The 21760-nt window shown below is 35.7% G+C and overlaps 1 protein-coding gene across 1 annotated transcript; it reads right to left on the bottom strand.

Moving 5' to 3' along the window:
- Window positions 1-17990: 17990 nt before the first annotated feature.
- Window positions 17991-20682, bottom strand: LOC113332678 (pentatricopeptide repeat-containing protein At4g14820-like). The gene is made up of 2 exons (XM_026579199.1): window positions 19722-20682; window positions 17991-19638 (listed from the first exon to the last, which is right to left on the bottom strand). Exons 1-2 carry the CDS (start codon window positions 20315-20317, stop codon window positions 18042-18044), a joined length of 2193 nt encoding a protein of 730 aa, XP_026434984.1. The 5' UTR covers window positions 20318-20682; the 3' UTR covers window positions 17991-18041.
- Between the last annotated feature and the right edge of the window lie 1078 nt (window positions 20683-21760).

The following is a 21760-nucleotide window of genomic DNA, read 5'->3' as shown; positions in this document are numbered from 1 at the left end:
GGACTCTGAAGATACGGAAATTCAAGAAATAATTAGAGGTCTATCTAGAGACACTGAAAACTCTAAGTTTGGGGGTGATTATCACTTTCCTAGTGCCTTACCTTTAACTCTCAGAAAGTCCCCACACTTAGGACTTGATATCTCTGCCTCGACCATTTTGCAAGATTACCTTCATACTCGTTTTCCCGAACCTAATGATGTAGGAAGAAGTTCAGTCGTTAGAAACCCATCCTCTGGTTGATGTGGTTTTCCCAGGCTATGATACCCAGATTGACTTTGTTTTCCCACCAAATAGTTTTCTTCCAAATGTGGGAACGTTTATATTCAAATGTGTCGAATATTAAGTTGTGAGACTAAACCTAAATGCTTTAGGAAATTAGAATCGACACATTTGCTTAAGAATGACCACTACTCTCATTTTGGTCAATATGTAAGTCAAATCTTATTGACTTAGAGGATCCTCAGTTATTTAGGTTATTATTGTGCTTCTAAGATATATCTGAGTTTTTCCAGACTCTAGGACCTAATGATTCGGATCCCACCTATGAGAAACGCAACCTATGAAAATATTTTATTTAGACCCTTTCATAAAACCTGAACCTGAACCACAATTAGATATAAATATCTTAATCAGGAAACTAGATAAGGGCATGCTCTTCTTGTTCACTTTCTTGGGTTATTGTAGTTACTTTTGGTCAGCTCTATTTCGTTTTGAAGACCCACAGTTATTTCGACTGTTACTTTATGGTTCGAGTTGACTAATCCTTTCCTAAGTCTGGATGAAGACTTTAAACTTAGCACTTCTTGGGAGGTAACCCAATCTCATGCAGCACAGTAATATCTTTCCTTATCTCTTTTGCTTCAAATGGTAACAGTTTCTCCTTGTTCATGCTTTTAATTTCATCTTTAGAACATTGAGGACAATGTTAGATTTAAGTTTGGGGGTGTGGGAGAAACTTTTTAGTTGCAGTATGAATAAATAAACTCCAGAGCCTAGAAATTTATGCGTATTTAGGATAGCACTAACCAATCTAAGTGGATGGAAGCATTTTAGTTGTATGAGTTGAGGAACCAATCTGAATAGATGGAAACATCTAAAGAGTCTATTCATAAAAGCACATAGCTCAGGTGTTAGAAATAACATGATAGTTTCACCATATCTCGTTGAGTCCTTTTCACTTCTAGTTTTATTTTATTTTGTTTTTAAACCATGTTTCTCTAAGTGATAGGTGGGGCCCACGATTCAAGTTGTTACCAATGCTAGGATGAATTAGAGTGATTGAGTTACAAAAAAAAAAGTTGAAAAAAAAGTTGAAAAAAAAAAGTTGAAAAAAAAAATAAAAAAAATTGAGACCAGACCATTCGACCAAAAGGAAAATTCAATAAAGTCGACCACTGGTACCCTTGTATATGCCAGTGTGTTGATATTAGTCAGACTAGTATCTCAATCCATTAGGATAGGTTCATTTTGGCGGAGGCCTTCAGACAGATATGGGAAACTCCGTTCACTTAGTAAACATCAAAACCATCTATGTTTTTCTATATCCATCTCTTAATCTTTCCATGTGATTAGTTTGACTCCGAATATGATGTCCATAGTGCAACTATCTGAGTAGAGTGTCTGTCATTTATATATGAATTTTAGTATGCTTGAGTGCAAACTCGTGTACATCAATTGGAATTTCGCATCAGGGTACTTCCTCTTGTAGTCAATAAGTATGCCAACCAAGAAGATTCTTTAGTGCCTTCCAAGGTTCGTTGTAGATAGCTAGGGTCTGGAGTATTGGTTTTGTGGGTACACCTCTGGTAAACCCTCCCGAGATTAACTCGGTCACTAGGGACACCTAGTGAGTTAGGATTTTATTTTCAATATTAGTTTTGCTCGAGGACTAGCAAATAATAAGTTTGGGGGTGTTGATAGACACATCTATGTGTCTAATATGTCTCAATTGTATGTATTGTTAGTACTCGATTTTCTATTTATTTTGTTATTTTATGTCTTTATAGGTATTTTTAGAGAAATAAGCTCTTGCGGCAAAAATTGGCTCAAAAAGTGGTGTTTTACACCCTAGGATAAAGTACTAAAGACACTCCAGAAATGCACCAGAAGAACCCCAGCAATGTCCCAGAGGAACCCCAGAAAAATTACTGTTTCAGCCCCAAAAATTACTATTTCCGCCCCAATTGCTAAAGGGACCCCAGGAATGGATTAGGGGAGGTCACTTTCTTCCCAGAATTTGAAAATATTTTTGGCGGGAAAATTATTTCATAGACACTGGCAGATTTTACGGGCATGATTTGAAAGGGTTATGAGTAGACTAAAGAGCTGAAATTCAAGGGATAGACTCCTTATGGGTATATGAATATATTTTGAGTGTTGGAATGGCTTGAGTTGGGCCCAATTACCGGATATTTTTCACAACAGTTAAAAAAGGAAAATAGGGTTTCAAGTTGATTTATGGAAATTAAAGGAGACTAAAGGCAAGAAAAATAATTCTGAGGATTCATATACATATTTAGAAGATATTGGAATGATCGAAACATCTCAAAAACGCGTGGAGAAAGAAAATATAGAAATTATTGCCCGTGGAAAATATTTGTGTTCAATGAAGATTATTTGGAGTTATGACGAGATTCAATGCGTGATATGGGTATAAATAGTCTCTTAGGGTGATGTAGAATCGATGTCGAGAGTTTGGGGTCGATAGGAGAGCTCAGAAGGCGTGAATCAAGAGTTTTCAGAACTCTGTTGTTGCTGCTCCTGCTGCTCGTGAAGAACAGGGAAACAACGACAGTTTATTCATCCGTCCTAACAGTTTCTTCAACTGGTTGTAACAGTTTCTTCAACTGGATTGCAACGTTTAACTTCATTGTAACAGTTTCTTCATCCTCGTTTGCAACGTTTATCTTCATATTTGTAACTATTATCTTCAGCATAACAGTTGAGACTTGAAACAGTCGGTCTGTAACGCATATGCTCTGTTGCAGATTTCCTGTTTCATTGTTTTCTCTTCTTGTAAATACCAATTGAGCTTAATAAAATATTTTGAGAGGTATTTCACCATGATGAGCTAAACCCAACATTGGGACAACAGAGGAGACGATTTTCGTCATACTGGTAAATTTAATTTATTCTTTTTATGACTTTTGCATTGATTTAAAATTGAAAAATGATTTTGATTAATTAGTTATCATTTTATTTGATGTGGCATGCTTGCTTAAATGTTTGATGTCCCATGCTTACGATTTATAACTAATATTCTGAGAATCTATATTGGCAAAATAAGAGTCCTTACATTTTATGTTTTGAGCGATAATTGTTAAGGATAAATAAAATGTACCATATGCATGAGAATTGGCCAAGTCCTTAGTCCCAGTAACTCTCTACCAATTTGTCAATATTTGTATATATATTTATTTTCTAAAAAAATTATCCTTCACAATTCCGAGAGTTTGAAACTCATTACTACAACCCCCATCAAAAATTATTAATCACCTATTAGTGGGCTCAACCAATGCCTTGGCCCAAGACAGTTCAGAGTTGTACTTTGTTATCGCCTTGGTATCCCCTTGTTTATGGAGAATGGGTTGTGCCATAGTTGTAACAGATCCGTGGATATCTTTGGTGATCATGCGCTCCATTTTTCTAAGGATGTCAGTCTCAAGTTTCGACATGACCTAGTTCGTGATGTAATCACCGACATTTGTTACAAAGCTGGTGTGCCTGCCCGTAAGGAAGTTGCTCTTGGATCTTTGTCTGATAATGGCAGAGACTTGCGCTCCGCAGACATTCTTGTTTTAAATTGGGAGAATGGTAAGGACATTTGTATGGATGTCACAGGTGTCTCACCCTTCACTACACAAGGTGCTAGTGCTTTCGTCCCCGGCAAAGCTATTTCGGATGTCGTTTCTCGAAAACGCACTAATACTTGGACAAATGTGTTTCACACGATTATGGTTTGCGTATTTTAGCTTTCTCTACTTTGGGAGAGCTTGGTAAGGATACTTTGTGTTTTTTTAAGCGTTTGAAAAGTTGTTTGGTCAGTAATGATGCTAGTAGTGGTTTAGGTGGTTTCATTTTTCACAGATTAGGTGTAACTATTCAAAAAGGTGTTAGAGCTCAGCTTGTTGATAGGCTACCAACCAAAGTTCTGTATGAAACTTTTTTTTTTAATAGTTTTTTAATTTTTTTTTTGATTTTTAATTTTTAATTATATTCTTAATTTTTGAATTTTATAATATTTTATTTTTTTTAATTAAAGAAATTAATAAAAGAAATAAAAAAAAGCTTAAATTAAAAACCTTTTTAAGAAAAATAATTGAAAAAAAAGTTTGAAAAAAATAGAATAAAAAATAATACTCAAAATAATATAAATGCATTTTAGCCATTAACTAAAATATGGTGGATAATGGGTGTTGAACCTTACTTCATAATAACATACCAAAAATAAAATAGTGGTCCCATTCAAAATTTCCGTGGTCCCCTAAAAATTCTTCTACTTATTAGCCATGACACTAACCAAGTAACGGTCGCTTAAACAATTAGGAACAAAATATATGTTTCAAACTTCTATTGGCTCAAAAAAAAAAAAAAAAAAAAAAAAAGAAAAGCGGAAAATTATGCATTTCAGTCGGCCACGCACCGGGGGTTGTCTATTTAAAAAGAGATGCATGAATTATCGCCTGAACAATATAATTAATATCGGCGGCCAGGGTCAGCGTAATTTTTTTTTTTTTTGGACAATCAACATATTTCAATTCATTCAAATCAAGATACTGATTACATGTTCGTTTACAAGAATGACAACATCAAAATAAGAGATAATCAAAATCCTAATACAAATAAGGACATCAATTACAAGTAGATCGCGAAGAAAAAGAGCGATAAACCGCAAAGATATCCAAAACAACTTTATGTATAAGGGAAAGATGATGGTATATCCGGAAATATATTCCGACCATTTAATTTGATTGTATTCTTCTTCCATAAGAGATGCTCCTAATACAAAGGAGTACTTTGCCCATAAAATTGTCGATCCACACGAACACGGATGCGCGATGTCGTGATAAATCGTCGATGTTTATGAATCGAAAATATCAAGCCACGAACCAGCCATTAAAATATGAAGAACTCGCACCACAACGACGAAGAAAAATCGCCCCAAAACGACGAAGAAATATGTCAAAAGACACCAAAAATGATGTAAAAACATCTTATTCTATTACCTACTATCAAAAACTTTAAAAAAAGAAAAAATCCTTGCTCGAATCTGGTCCAAAAGGACTAAATCCGAGCAAGACGGCTCTTGAGTTTTTTTTTTTTTTTTGAGAAAGGGAAGATGAAGAGAAAGAAGGGGGAGAAGATAGAGACAGCGTAATTGGTAGCTTAAGATCATTCATCATTCTCAAACGGACATTCAAATTTAGCCAACACCCATTATGCAATGGATGGATCGTCATATAAATAGTATTACAGTTTAAGCAATCGCATTGCAAGTTTGTTTTATTCGTGCATTTCATGCCAAAGCAGTACGATCTAGCTCAATACCTACTGGCTGTGTCCGTTCGCCAAGTTTTCTCACATAATACTATAAAATTTGACGTTCGAAACACCGAGATATATAGTGCTTATATGGACTTCTTCTTCCACTTGTTGTGACACATATAGTTCTTTGATGCGGATGTGCCGTTATTGCGTCGTCTTTCTTTCTGCTCATCGGCAAGCTGCATGCATAATTCATTTCCTTATGAAACTCGTTGACCCCACTACCACTAGACTATTAAAGTACGAAATGAATAAAGCAACAGACATTTTACTTTGACATATTTCCAAAACTCAACATCAAAACACATTTTATTCTTGTCATGCAACGAAAGGAAAACATATCATTCCTTTTCAAAAGAAAGAACAAAACTAATCATAAAAACCCAAGGTGACCAAACTTGTGGTACAAAAACCCCACTTAAATATTGGGATCCATTAAAACTCCATTGTAAACAAAATTGATATAAAAATCCCAAATTTTTAAAAATTAATACAAAAACCCCAAATTTAAATGTTGGTTTCATCAAATTTTATGATGAAACCATCATAAAATTTGATGAAACCAAAATAAAATTTGATGAAACCAACATTTAAATTTGGGGTTTTTGTGTTAATTTTGTTTTGATGGGATTTTTGTGTTACTTTTGTTTTGATGAGTTTTTTGTGGAAGGATGGTGACACCTCTGGGGTTATAACTCGCGGACCGATAAAAGAAAAAGAAACAATATCTATCTTTGAACATAAGTAATGTATGACTTTAATCTCCCTTAAGTTGAACGAAGTAGCCGGCACAATCATTATGGCTGTTCCATTTAGTAATCAATAATCAAATGTATCTTATATTCCCTCCGTCCCTAATAAAATGACCTAGTTGTAGTTTGCACAAATTTTAAGGTAAGGAGAAAAGTGGAGTATATTTAATTATTTTTTATAATTATACCCTTATGGACAATAATTAGTAAAATTTAGAAACGATTTATCTCTTAAGCCATACCACGGTTTTTTTTATAAACTTTATACCGTTGAAAAGCATTTTAAAACACCTACCGCAACGAATATAAACATGACTATCAAATTATACATATTTCTTATAGAAAAAATAATCAATTAAAAGGGTAGTTTTAGAAATATCCCTTGATTAGTGAAATAGGTCATCTATTTATGGGACAAAGTTTAAAACCAAGTAGGTCATCTTATTAGGGACGGAGGGTGTAGTATGATAGGGTACTTGACTTCTCATAAGTATCCTGTGTGAAATATCTTATTTTGATGAACTTTATACCCTTTTTATAAACTTTATACCGTTGAAAAGCATTTTAAAACACCTACCGCAACGAATATAAACATGACTATCAAATTATACATATTTCTTATAGAAAAAATAATCAATTAAAAGGGTAGTTTTAGAAATATCCCTTGATTAGTGAAATAGGTCATCTATTTATGGGACAAAGTTTAAAACCAAGTAGGTCATCTTATTAGGGACGGAGGGTGTAGTATGATAGGGTACTTGACTTCTCATAAGTATCCTGTGTGAAATATCTTATTTTGATGAAATTTCTAAAATAATTAAGATTTGGTGCTTATGAGATAATCTATTTATTAATCAAAAACATTATTATGGTTCTCTAAGAGCAACTGCAGTGGTGCGAGTATAATCAAAGATCAAAGACTAAAAAAAAACGACCAAATTTGAGTTTAATCTGGTGTGTGACGCTACGGGTAGAAGACTAAATTTGGTGGAGCGTACACTATACGTTCACCTGGGATGGGGCGTGGACTATACGTTCGCCGGATGGGGGAGATTCCAAAAATGAAAAAAACAAAAAATGGGGCGGAGGTATAAATCCCGCCCCACTATAAAGAGGAAAAAAAAAGAATGGGGCGGAGGTATAAAGCACGCCCCACACTAAAGGAAAAAAAATAAAAAAAAATATGGGACGGAGGTATTAAGCACGTCTGTGTGGGGCATGGACTTTATGTACGCCTGGTGTGGGGCGTGCACTATACGACCGCTCGACTATATTTGGGTTTAGTCTTGGTCCCAGACCAAATATAGTCTGGAATTTGGTTATAGTCTGGGTTTTAGTCGATAGTCCGTCCCACCGTGTCTTACTTTTTTACCAAATAAATAGGTTTACTCTCCCAATATGGATGCTCTAAGTTCGTAAACGCTATATATGAAGCATAAACAAGCTGTACACATGGACGTGTCATAGACTACCTTTCTCGGTTCATCCTCCCTCAAGTTAGGCAGAATTCCATATTATTGTGCATTTCTTGTTGGACTCTTGCAGTAATAAACAACAAAGTGAGATGTATCAAGTAATACATAAATGACTAAACGAAAAATAGCTTTACCAGAAATAACTTGACAACAGATTTAACATGTTGTCCTTAACATATTAGTACGTGGGTATATTTTGTATGAGCAATTCTAAAACCCTTATAGCGAAGATGTATCCAGGATAAGATTGCCCGATATAACTTGTATCAGCAAATACAAGATATCCCCTCTCTGAACTTATCAACAAGGATTGAAAGGGAAGTAAACAAGCGATGCGCAAAACAAAACAAAACAAAACAAGAAGATGTGAAAAGAAGACGAGATAGTAACCGGTCTGTGGGTAATTTTTCAACAAAGCTCGAGTTCTTATTTTTAGGAGAAAAGCAAATCCAGGATTTGAAATTTCTAGTAAAACAAGTTTTGGCTTTCTTGTAAAACAAGTCAAGTTAAAACTGAAACAAAATTCTCTCATAAATAAAACTCTTAATAAGAAAATATTTTGGAATTAATTCTTGAAGAAAATCACTCGAGAATATTTTTGGCAAAAATAGGTTGATACACGTTTTCCATAAGCGCGCAAGCTCAATGCACGTATTAGCCCAAGCATTATTTGCCTTCCCATGATAGCAATCCAATGTGAGATTAAAGGTTGTATTTCTTTCACTCACAAAATGAGCAAGTATCCTCAGACTATTAGGTTATGAGATCAAACTGTCGGGTTAATAATCAAAAACAAGGAAAAACAAGCAAAAGTTATTGATACTTAGCCCCTTTATAATGGAAGAGACCGATTTGACGAAACAAACGAGCTCCACAAATCTCCGCAACAATAACAAGGCTAAACTTTGGAAAAACAGAATGAGTCACGTGTTTAACACGATGTCGTTAAGACATTAGCGTCCGGCTACACTCAAGAGTGATACTATAGCCCTCACAGGACGGATATCTCCAGGATAAAACACCCTACTACACCTACTACTAAAAAGTTTAAAAATAGTTTAAAAAAGTTTCAGTCACAAAAGAAATCAGTAGGTTATTCAATGGATTGTAAACAAATCACACAGAGCTAGTGGTTGGCAACCTAGCAACAAGCTGGGCACCAACCCCTCTTTGAATAGCAATGCCTAATCTATGAAAAATAAAACTACCAAAACCACTACTAGCGTCATTATTAACAAGACAGTTCTTAAGACGCTTAAAGAAACATAAAGTATCTTCACCGAGTTTCCCCAAAGTAGAGAAGGCCAGGACTCCTAGACCATAACCAAGTGAAGTGCACTTGTCTAAATATTTAGCACGCTTTCTTGAAACCGCCTTGGAAATAGCTTTCCCTGGGACAAAAGAACGTATACCATTACCAGTAAAGGGAGAGACACCAGTGACATCCATATAAACATCTTGACCGTTTTCCCAATTGAGGACAAGAATATCGGCATGCCTCAAGTCTTTATCCTCATCCGAAAGAATACCAAGAGAAACTTCCTTGCGAGCAGGTACACTAGCTTTGTAACAAATATCAACAACAATATCGCGGACAAGATCATGTCGAAACTTACTTCCAACATCTTTAGCATAATGAAGCGCATGGTCACCAAAGATATCCATAGATTTGTTACAACTAGTGCATAAGCCATTCTCAACAAACAATGGGATACCAAGGCGATAGCAAAGCACGGCTCGGAATTGTCTAGGCCCGATACACTGATTAAGTCCACTGATTGGTACAACTAATAAATAATCCTGAGCGTGTTTGATACGGTTACACTGCCACAAAATAGAATCTCTTGCATACATAGAGAATTGGTCTGGGATTTGCTTCTTAACTGCATCAAAATAGAATCTCTTGCAGACATATGTTATTATTTTTCTTAAAAACGTTAAAAATCAATTTTCTATTAATTATTTTCCAACAATCCCCCACATGAATGAAAAACCTCAATAAAACATGAAAAACACAGATTGATCTTGGTAAATCAACAACCCAACCTCACGACTCTGTCTGACCGGACAGACATACGGACCGTCCGTGTGTTGAAATCATACTAGTCATTTCCACGTCCTCTCCCTTACACAAAAGTGTGTTGACCCCAGGGTCATACTATGGATTGCATAAATCATAATAGTACAAATAGCTTTCATCTTTAGTTTTTCACAGGTGAGACTAAAGGTTTCTTTCACCAAAGTGAAAAAGCATGAACTAATGAACTCTTAGTGACCCTTAGGTCCTAAGTTCCAGTAATACAAAAACCATCAAAACAAAAATCACATAAAAACGCAAGAAATACCATTTTAGGAAGAGCTGTCCATGAGGTCTTGAACCTTTGCTGAGTGACATCTTACCGGAACTACTTGCTAGAAACAGTGAACCCGATGTCTTGAACTGCTAGCATTTGATGTAATTCGCGATAAGATATCTCCAAGGTTGCTTCCAAGCTCGTGCCGTTTTGTCCAATTTGGCCCTGGACATATCCTGTTTCTAAGAATGCCCTAGAGATTCAAAGCTCATATTCTCATAAGAAGCGGTCCCACTTCCTCATTCAGATATGTGAGTTTCCATAAAGAGTGTTACTGCTACACCCCACTTCAATCTTAAATTGGAACTATAGAACTCATTAAGACTTCTTAAAAGTCATCCTTCACATGCAGTTACACTATCACAACAAAGCACCATAGGGAGGGATAAATAATAATATAATTATCTTATTAGTGCATATTTTAATCACCACAAATTAGTTGTCTCATTCGAAACCTTGATCTTGGGGTCTCTAGTCAGCAAGGTTGAGTATCCTTCATGGCAATTTTATTTAATGAGCTTCAGTCCCATCCCCCTCGATGCAACATTAACTATCTCTTTAGACAAACCTTTCGTCAAAGGGTCTGCGATAATCTCCTTGGACTTTATCCAATCAATGGATAAATAACGCCTATTGTGATAAGTTATTCTTTTTTTTAGCTTTATCTATTTACAACTTGGCTAACACAATGTAAGATATAACTGGCTCAGGCCTATGCCAGAGAGGAATGTCTTCTAAAAAGCATCTTAGGCACTCGTCCCCCTCTCGTGCTTTATCTAACGCAATAATCTCAGATTCCATAATGAATTAAGAAATATATGTCTGTTTGGAAATCTTCCAACAACAAACCTCTTGCTAAAGTCAAAACACATCTACTCGTAGACTTAGACACCTCTGAGTCAACTACCCAGTTTGCATCACAAAGTCCCTCAAGGACATCAAGATACCTTTCATAAATCAAACAAAAGGTAATAGAGTATTTTAGGTACCGTAATACTCTACTAAGTGCATCCCAATGCTCTTGCTCTGGACTCACAATATAAGAAATGTCTGGACTCTTAAAATTCATTAAATTCATTAGTCATCCTATAACTCTTGAGTATTCAAGTTAAGATACTCCATTACCCTTATTTTTCTTGAGTACAAGCAGAACCGTACGGAGTACAAGCAGGCTTACAATCAGACTGATTGTATCTCTTAAGCACAAATTCAACATAATGAGAACGACTAAGAATATAAATTTTAGATTATCTTCTAATCATCATCCCTAAGATTACATCAACAGGGCCTAAGTATTTCAAGTCAACATTCTCATTCAGCGCGTGCTTTTAGTGGAGGTAATCACATCTATGTTTGTATCAGTATAAGTATGTCATCAACATACAAGCATACAATCACACATGTATCCTTAACAAGTTACTTGTAAATATGCTTATCAAATTCATTAACTTAAATCCACTACTCATTATCACATGATCAAATTTTACGTGTCACTGTTTACATGCTTATTTCAAAACCATAAAAAGATTTGTTCAACTTACAAACTTTGTCTTCACAACCTTTCACTACAAAGTCCTCAGGTTGGTCTATGTAAATTTCTTTATCTAATTCACGGTTTTAGAAAAGCTGACTTTACATCTATATGATGTATCTCTAAGTTGTTTATGGCAGCAATAACAATTAGCACCTCAACAGAAGTAATTCTCGTCACAGGTGAATAAGAATCAAGGAAATCCACACCTTATTTTTATTTATAGCCTTTAACTACCAACCTAGACACATATTTTTCCACAGTTCCATCTACCTTATGTTTCCTCTTAAAGACTCATTTACATCTTATGGTCTTACTTCCTGGAAGTAAACTAGCAATATCCCAAGTCTGGTTCTGACGGACTGAGTCTATTTCACTAAATGAAGCTTCTTACCAGAATGGGGTTTCAGTATTACGGATTCTTTACGAGTCTTCTTAGACTAAGCTAGGTATATTAGAAGTCTTTTTTTTTTTATTCTTTTACTTCTCCTAGGAACAACTCTACTCCATCTTCCTTTGAAGGTAAATTATGACCAGTTGAAAATATATCTAGGGGATCAACAACACATCCCTAAGAAGAGACAAGTTTCAATATAAACATGTTCAAAGAACTCAACATCCCTAGTCTCCATAAAAGTATTCCCACCAATTCAGAAAATCAGAACTCACAACCAAAAACCTATATGCGGATATTCAAGATACCATATGAACACATTCAACAATTTGGGTCAAATCTTAGTTCTCTTAGGAGAAGGAATAACTACATTATCCAAACACCCCAAACTTAGACGTATGCATTAGAAGGTTTTCTATCTTTCCATACAGAGTTTTATCTGATCCTTTAAAGGTTACTCTATTCAGGATATAACAAATATAGAGAACGACCTCCCCCACAAGATGGCGGTTATCCTTTAATCAACATGGCATATATTATCTCCTTAATGGTTCAGTTCTTACGTTCAACTATACCATTAGACTTCTGCGAAAAAAGAGGTGCAATCTTATGAATAATGCCATCTAACAAGTAAAGTTTTACTAAATGAATTTCATACTCGCCATCACGTTCAGACCTAAATCGTTTAGTGGTAATATATACTTCGTTTATACTCTTAAGGATTTTAAGGCATCATGCTTACCCCTAACCAAGTATACAGGATAGTACCTCGTACAATCATAAATTAAAGTTATAAACCACCTTTTACCACCTTAGTTTGGGTTGATTTCATGTCAACTATGTCTAACTGAATTAATTCTAAGGGTTAGAATTACTCTGAACAATTTTGCTAAAAGGTTTTATAGCATATTTTGATTATACACGGATTTCACTTTTGTGTTCAATATCCAAACTAAATTTGGGTACGCAGCCTATGCTAGACAATTTATGCATTAACTTATAAGTTTACGGTTCCAAGTCTACCATGAAAAACATTCAATCACACAAAACAAAACACAAGAATCAACTATGTCCACTTCATCATTTTTTCGGTTAAGCTTATATAAACCCCAAGTCTTATAATTATTGCCTAAAAAAAATCACTGCCCTTAGTTATGACAAGTTTTCCAGATTCAATTAATATCTTAAGTTTTTTAACATCTACAACAGAACAAAATACAAGATTCTTGCATATGCTCGGAACATGAAAACTTCATTCATTATGAGAATATTACAGATATGAGCTTCTGCTTGACCTTTCTCTTTTATGCAACCTCTATCGTAGATGAGTTACTCATATAGAGTTTCTCGACACCCCCTATCCTCTGATAGGAGGTGAACATGTCTCGGTTTCAACAAACATGCTTAGTGGCTCCAGAGTCCACCCACCAGTCTCTCACATTGGTTATTAAATAACTTCTGGTCATACCATTGAACTCGATCTAGTTTGTTTCAACTAAATTAGCATTAACTTTATACTTATTAAGGTTTTTATGTTGTCTAAAATTTACTGCCGTATGGCTAGGAATTTTACAAACATAACAATCACCCTTAATTAAAGTAATGCCAGATTCAGGTTTACGAAACATACCTTTCTTATGAAGACTACGCTTAGAGTTGTGTTTGATGTTCTCGCCTTTGTCATCTATGGAAGACTTGTGTTCATCCACATGTGCCTGTAAGCCACGTCCCACAATCTTCGTTTATTATTTGACTAGGGACACCGTCATTTCCCAATCACCTAATACACCACATCTCACAAACCTTAGTTCTGAATAAGAAAATAAAATATGAGTTTTGAAGATAACATCTAGATCTACAAAATTCGTTTAAATCACCATCTCATTGTTACCCATAAAAACTAATTTAGTCAACAACAAATTTCTGCTCGTCAAAATTTTTCAGGAACGTTTTTCTGTTTTGTAAAATATCAATAAAATACTTTACATGTGGGTAACTATCAGGATGTCTAATGCATTATGTCAAAAGGGTTCATCGAAATTCCTTCTAGGTTAAGAGATAAATTCGAAACTCTACAGTTGACCAAATATTCGTTTTTTGTTTTTCACTCCACAATTAACATCCATGATTATTACAAATTATAATGTCTTAAGATTGTTGGGTGCAATAATCAAAAACAAGGAAAAATCAAACAAGTAAAAGTTATTGATACTTAGATCTTTTATAATGGAAGTGATAGATTTGACGAAACAGACGAGCTCCCCAAATCTCCGCAACAACAACAAGGAAAAACTTTGGAAAAACAGAGTGAGTCACGTGTTCAACATGCTGTCCTTAAGATATTAGCGCCCGGCTACACTCAAGAGTGATGCTATAGCCCTCACAGGACGGATATCTCCAGGATAAAACACCTTAATACACCTACTACTAGCATATGTAGTAGATGCTCAACTTGAGCTTGGAAACTCCGAAAAAACCCTTAAGGAAAATCGCAAATGCTAAAGAAATCCATATAAAATATTTTCCCTTGGGGGTCTCTCTAAAATATAGAGAAACCCCTTTCCCATAGATTTTACAAAAGTAGAAAATTTGTTTATATAATGGAATAATACAACTTAAAAAGAGGAACTCCCCGATGCGGGACTAAAAAGTTTCATTCACAAAAGAAAATAATAAGTTATTATTTTTTTTAAAAACTTTAAAAATCAATTTTCTATTAATTGTTTTCCAACAGGAACCACACCAAAACCAAAACCTCTTGTCACACTCATTGTTTCCAATACTTTTCTCCGGAAGAGATTCTAATGGTGATTTTAAGTAATGATAACATGTGCAAAATTATTTTTCTAACAACACAAAGCAGCTAAAGAGGTTTAGGACCGGTAATGGATATATTTTATTAGGCTAAGGAATTGTGTTTTTTTTTTTCTTTTTTTTTGGAACCTGTATAGTTTGAAGCCTATAAGTTTTATTTGAGACCCACCAGAAGACAAAAAGAGATATTTTGAAGTAAAATAAAAAAAACCCTTATCCAACTATTTTAGTTAATGGCTAATTTATCGGTGATTAATTAGTGTTAATTCGATTGATTAAAAAATGTTTAATCTTGTTAACTCCGAAATCAACACCAGTTACCAAACATAATTTTTTTTTGATTTTTTTTTGTAAAATCATCAACCAACAATGGGTCGATGTTCATGCGCATGCTCTTGTAGGTCGATTCTGGTTGATTGTCATCATTCATGAAGAAAACACAGAATCAGTTGGCACTAATTACTACATAGACCGACTGTAGCTTCAAAAAAAAAAAAAATTAAATTTTTCTTTTACCCAAAATCGGTCAATATCAATCTTCACATCGACTGATTATCTGTTGGTGTTGAAAAACATCAAACATAATTTAAATATGTACTTGAATGACTATGATTTCATGCTCTTTTTGAAATCGAGTATAACCATATTCAAGACATACTCATTTTCAGTTCGAGTATAAAATCATACTCGTTTTCAAATTGGTAAAATCATACTCATTTTCAATTCAGGTATAAAATTGTTTTCATTTAGACTAAAAAATTTATACTAAATTTATACTCGAGATCGAGTGTACATCACTCGGCTTTACAATGAGTATGGTTTCATATTCATTTTACGATCGAGTAGTAACTGACAAAAAAAATGGGTTAATCAGAATCGGTCTTTGCAAGAAATCAAAGGTTGTACAATTCGGTTTGTGTGAACATTCACATAATCCGATTCTAGCAAAAAAAGAAACATACAAAAAACTTGGTATTCCTTTCATATCAAAATCGGGTGATATGGGCATGAGAATCAACTGATTACGGTTAAATGTTTCTCAACCGGAAAACACATACAGAATAATCGGTTGACGTGGTCATGAACATAGATCGACTATCATAGGAATCGGTCAATATGGGCATGAATGCCGACCGATTATGGTTAAGCACAAAAATCCAAGATTGTTTGTAATTCTCAATTTTGAATGGATAAATCAATCACAAGTATAATTAAGAGTAATGGGTTGCTATCGACGTGTTTCGTTTGAATTTTTTTTTTCTTTTTTTTTAAAGAAGAGATAATGAAATTTCCATTAAAATGATCGGTGTAGTTAGAGTCGATTGATGAAGTTAGGTTTTAATTTTAGTTTGTGAGGGAAATGATTTGAATGAGTTTTAGTTTTCAAAGGATTTGAATAGGTTTAAAATCTAAAAGGATAAAGCTTCATATTGAATTTTAATAATGAGGGCAACTTAGTATTTTTACCTAGTTTAGACACCCCTAATCCCTTTAGTTTAGGTAGGTGAACAAAATGATAGACCTCAAATAATTCTTATAGGCCTCAAACTAGGGATGTTTTGGAAAAGACGGTTAAACCTTTCTTAAGTATAAAAGAGTTAATAGAAAGAGATGCCAGCTCAATATGCCCTTCTTAATAATCCTAAATGAGTGGATTTAGAAATAGTCTAGGACCACTGTGCTATGCTATCAAAAAAAAAATGCCTTTAGACCTAGAGCGGCCAGAACCTATTAGCCTAAGTTGGCGAACTCCTTCCTGTAACACATAATTCTTATTAGTATCTTAATTCATAAGTACTTGGTCTGTAAGGATTTGCATTGGCTTTGGCAATTTATGCGTTTTGTGTCGTTTGGTATGTGAGTTTTGAGGATTCTTAATCATGGATCAAGTATGTTGCTAGACCCACCGACTTTTTTAGAACATGTCCCCATCAAATAGCAATGATAACAGGAGCACCGAGAGGGGATCAGACAGTCCTGGTGTGACTCTTAACATTGAGATAGGGAGTGGGCATGAGCGGACCCCATCCCCTCTCACACGGGTGCGCAGCTCGGTTAAATTTTTCGGTGCGTCCATCGTTTTCTATGGATTAATGTCACACGTGTAACACTAGAGCTCTTTTGTTGGCTTTGGAGCGAATAAATCTCGAGTGGTGCTAGGCACACCGAGCTTTCCACCGTGAAAGCTCCCAAAGAAAAATCGGACGGTCCCTGCAGCGCTCTTAACATTGGGATTATGGCGTGCAAATGTGGGGTCCATGTGTGTTGTGTCTGTGGGTGATCACTTCGGGATTTCTTCCGAAGTGAACGTAGAGTTATTGATAAATCTCATGGCCAGCTCTGTTTCGACATCCTTAACCCTAATCATGTACTCCCTCGGTTTCTTTTTAATAGGCTGGTTTTATTTTTAGAGAAATTTAAGGAAATTAAGAGAATTAATCATTGAAAGTGGTCCTCATGACACTTGTCAATAAAAGAAGTGAAGTGAAATGGTCCCCATGACACTTGTCAGCAAAAGAAGTAAAGTGAAATGGTCCACATGACACTTGTCATCAAAAGAAGTTAAGAGAAAAGTGGTCCCAGAAAATTAAAGTAACATTTGACTTTCCCAATTAGGAAACCAACCTATTTTTTTGAAACATCTATTTATAGAAACCAGCCTATTAAAAAGGAACGGAGGGAGTACTAACGAGGGCCGTTTAAGCTACTTTTCGAGTAAAGAATTTCATTTACGTACTTGTATAAATTTTGTTGAGAAAATACCCATTTATAGGGTGAGGATCCAGGGGGCCTGAGCGATCACCCTCCTTGCACACCCTCAGGGCACTTTCCTGGACTGTCGAGAAGCGAACCAGGGGACAAATGAACAAGCAATAGTTAAAATTCATCCTGTATACCCCAGAAATTTTGTGGTTTGCGACTTTTGTACGATGCCTTGAGCAAGGACATTAACCTATCTGTAATTGGGACCCTGGTTTGACTGTTTTGAGTTGTTTTCAGTATGAAAGGTCGCACATCCCATCCAGGTTTAAGGCTTTTTTAGGTCATTTGTCGATTCCTAATGGAACCCATTTTTGACGATTTTACAAGTTTTAGGATGTCCTGATACATCACCATTAGGCATTAGGGAAAATCCGAATAACATTTTTAAATTCACATGAGAATACAGAAAGATGTTACCAGTAATCTTTACAGGAACAGACACCATCTTTGTAATGGTGAAATCTACTTCTGTCTCTAACAGCTATTTCCATCTCATATACCTTAGAAACCAATTTGATAAAAGTGTGACAATCTTCGCATACCCTAAGATTCTTAACTATCCTAATACAGGAACCTTTTTCCACACCGAGTAATCCATAACAGAGAGCTAATTTCTCACTGTGCCAGAGAACTACTTCTTTCTTCTCTTCCTCTTCTAAATCAACTAACACACTTCCAGTAGAATTCGGAGCATAACCCACCAACTTTAACTTGTTCACAACCTCATCTAACTTCTCGTATATCTCATTGACCTGTGGATGATTCTTATCACGCACTAAAAACTCATGTATTTGACCATTCAATTCTATCCTGCTACCCCCTTTTTCTTTAGAAATGCCTTGATTTTTCATAAACTTCCTTACTTCTTCAACATCATTCCATCTCCCTGCCTTCGCATAGATGTTTGATAGCTGAACATGGGCGCCATCATGTTCTGGGTCCAAATCAAGAAGTCTTTTTGCGGCAAATTCTCCTAATTCAACGTCATTGTGAACCTTGCAAGCTGATAATAGAGCTCCCCATACAATAACATTGGGAGGAAATGGCATTGATTCAATGAGCTCTAGGGCTTCTCTGAGTAGATTGGCACGACCGAAAAGATCTACCATGCAACCATAATGCTCTTGCTGGGGTGCAATCTTGTAATCATTTGTCATCGAGGCAAATATTTGACGGCCCATATCGACTAACCCTGCATGGCTACAAGCATATAAAATGCCCATAAATGTCACGGCATTCGGCTCTATTTTCTCATCTTTCATTTGATGGAAAAGCCGTAGTGCAGTATCAGCATTTCCATGTATCCCAAATCCCGTAATCATACTCGTCCAAGAGATTACATTTCTTTTACGCATCTTATCAAAGACCCTCTTTGCTTCAGCTAAATTCCCACATTTTGCATACATGTCAATAAGAGCATTATTTATAGGCAGGACATTTCCAAATCCAAGGTTTTCGATGAAGATACGAACCCATTCGGCTTGATCCAAAGCGCCCAGTTGCGAACAAGCTGAGATAACACTCAACATGGTGACTTGATCAGGTTTAAGACCAGAAGCTTGCATATCATTAAATAGTTTAAGAGATTCTTGAGGCCAATCACTCTCCGCATAACCAGAAATCATTGCACTCCACGAGACCAAGTCTTTTTCAGAAATTTGATCAAAAATGGATCGAGCAGCTTCTATCTTCCCAATTTTCGAGTACCCAGTGATCATGGTGGTGGTAGCAATTATGTTGCTTGGTCTCAACTTGTCGTATAAATGTTGAGCCATATCCATGGACCCGCAATTTGCATACATGGTAATAAGGGTACTCTGCAAATGAGCGTCCATCACAACATTCTTTTTCATAATGTAGTCATGGATAGCTTTACCTGATTTCAAATTTCTCGTTCGACTGCAAGCTGAAAGAATGGTAGTAAGAACCAGTCTATCAGGCTCCACGTTTGAATTCTTCATTTCTTCAAACATCACCAAGGCTTCGTCATAAAGTTGGCTTTGATAATAACTGTTAGTAGAAATCAGAAATCGTATAAGAAGGTATTGAAAGGCACTTCAAGAGCATCTTTCTAAATAAACGGAATACCTTACCCATCAATCATAATGCTCCAAGTAACAATATCTCTTTGAAGCATTTTATCAAACAACAGACGCGACTCAAGAATACGTCCACAAGCGGCATAAACTCTGACCAAACCAGTTTGAACATAAGGGTCTACATCAAAACCTAATTTTGAAGCAAACCCATGAAGCTCCACTCCTTGTTTCAACCCAGAAATCCGAGATGAAGCTTTTAAAAGAGAAGGCAAACTAAATCTATCAACGACGACTCCATCTTTTCTCATTTTCTCATAAACTAAAAAAGTCTTTTCTGGTTGGATACTTCTAGATAATGCTCTTAAAACCTGATTACAGAAATGGGTTTCAAGTTCTGATATTTGATTGAAAACTGAAAGAGCGTAATCGAGACTGTTAGGGAGAGAAAAAGATGAAATGAGGAATTCGAGGAGGAGTGGATTTGAATGGTTTAGACCAGTTTTGAGAATCTGACAGTGGATTTGTTTCAGCTGAGGGAGTGTTATTGTGGAGGTTAGGGCGGAGGGGAGGTGGTTGTGCTGATTAATAGTGGTGGGTTTAAGGGTTTGGCGGGAAGGGAAAGCTAGGGGAGTTTGATTCATGGATGCCATTGTGTCACTTTTTCCGGGTAATTTTGTTCTAAATTCAGCTATACCACCGGCTAAGGACTAAAAGCATCTGGAGTGTGAAAGTGGATAAGTTATCAACAAAGAAGAAAATGTTACCGAAAAATAGTAAGAACATCAATGGCAGCAGGGAGCTCCTACCCTATTTTTCAACCGGGTGAATAATGATAGAAATTTTGGGTTCAGAATCAGAATCGAAATAAGTTGGCTTTGAGGCTTGAGGCCGTAGAGACGCTTTCTTTAAGGCGTTGTCCGCTCCCACCCGAATATAGTTTGTTGCGATTAATCGCAAATCTTTTCTAGGATAAGCAAGCCATGTGTTAATGGGCGGATAACAAAACTTGACAATCCAGTATCCATCCTAAAACTCTGATGTATTAGTCCTTAGTTTTGGAATTTTTAGATAGAAAATTACTAGGTATTTAGATATACAAATTTGAATGAACTTGTTAATGGTTGTGTCCGTTCATACGAGAATTTTCATTTTCATTTGAATCTTTTTATCTGAAGGGATGCGATTTTTCATGAAAAGATTTCTCCTAAACCCCATTAACCCTGTAACGAAAAAAAAAAGAGTTTTAGAATACAAAGCAGGTACAAAAAATGTAGCTTGCATATTGTCAAGAGCTACACAAGAGTTTGTTTAGCTCTTGACAAACTCATGTTGCATATCCTGTTTTCGTTGTTATTCCAATGTTGTGTTATCGACGAAAGGAACCGTTGTATCTTAGGTGGCGTGTGTTATCAAACCGTTATGACACATATATGCGGAACGAATAACATCATAAAGAAAGATTCGAGTAGGTTTCGTTTTTAATATATATTGATTATCTCTTTCTATTCTTTTTTCTTGTTTTGATATTAGAATTACGGGATGTAATACATAAACGAAGCCCATGGTTACAATGTTGTAACGAATTGGAAAAAATAACGCATAAGTAGTATTATTGTCAAAATTTGTAATGAAGATATTCCAACACTTAGTGGTTGTTGATGGTGGATTTTCAGCAAGGGATAAAATCGTAAAATCATGATATTGCATGTTTCTGACTCGACTTCAGGATTGTATGTGACGATTTATATTTTACGATCCGTGAATTCACGATCTCTGACTGAGCGAATATTCCTCTCAGAGCTATGATGAATATGTTTCTCGAAAGGCCTCCCAGCTGAGCATTCGATGCTTCACACATTTCATCATCACCTCTATATAGAATCAAAATGATTGGGTGGTTCTCTAGACATAATGTTTGTTAGGGAGCTTAACGCCTTCAGGACATCACGCTGCTCGTTATTCCCTGACTACGTAGAGAGACCGTGTATAGAATCTCTTAATGATCAGGTGGTTCCTAGACATATGCTTGTTAGAGAGCTTAACGCCTTCATGACGTCACACCGCTCGTTGTTCCCTGACTATACACCCCCTCA

This window comes from Papaver somniferum, unplaced genomic scaffold (assembly GCF_003573695.1).
Source record: "Papaver somniferum cultivar HN1 unplaced genomic scaffold, ASM357369v1 unplaced-scaffold_132, whole genome shotgun sequence".
In the NCBI taxonomy this organism is placed as follows: Eukaryota; Viridiplantae; Streptophyta; class Magnoliopsida; order Ranunculales; family Papaveraceae; genus Papaver; species Papaver somniferum.
This window is presented reverse-complemented; position numbering and strand designations above follow the sequence as displayed.

What these genes read in the sequence shown, in the direction of transcription:
- LOC113332678 (XM_026579199.1), bottom strand. Translation starts at nt 20,317, where the DNA reads ATGGCATCCATGAATCAAACTCCCCTAGCTTTCCCTTCCCGCCAAACC. An exon ending in TGGAGCATTATGATTGATGG is followed by an intron (nt 19,639 to 19,721) that starts GTAAGGTATTCC and finishes TTCTACTAACAG; the next exon opens with TTATTATCAAAGCCAACTTT.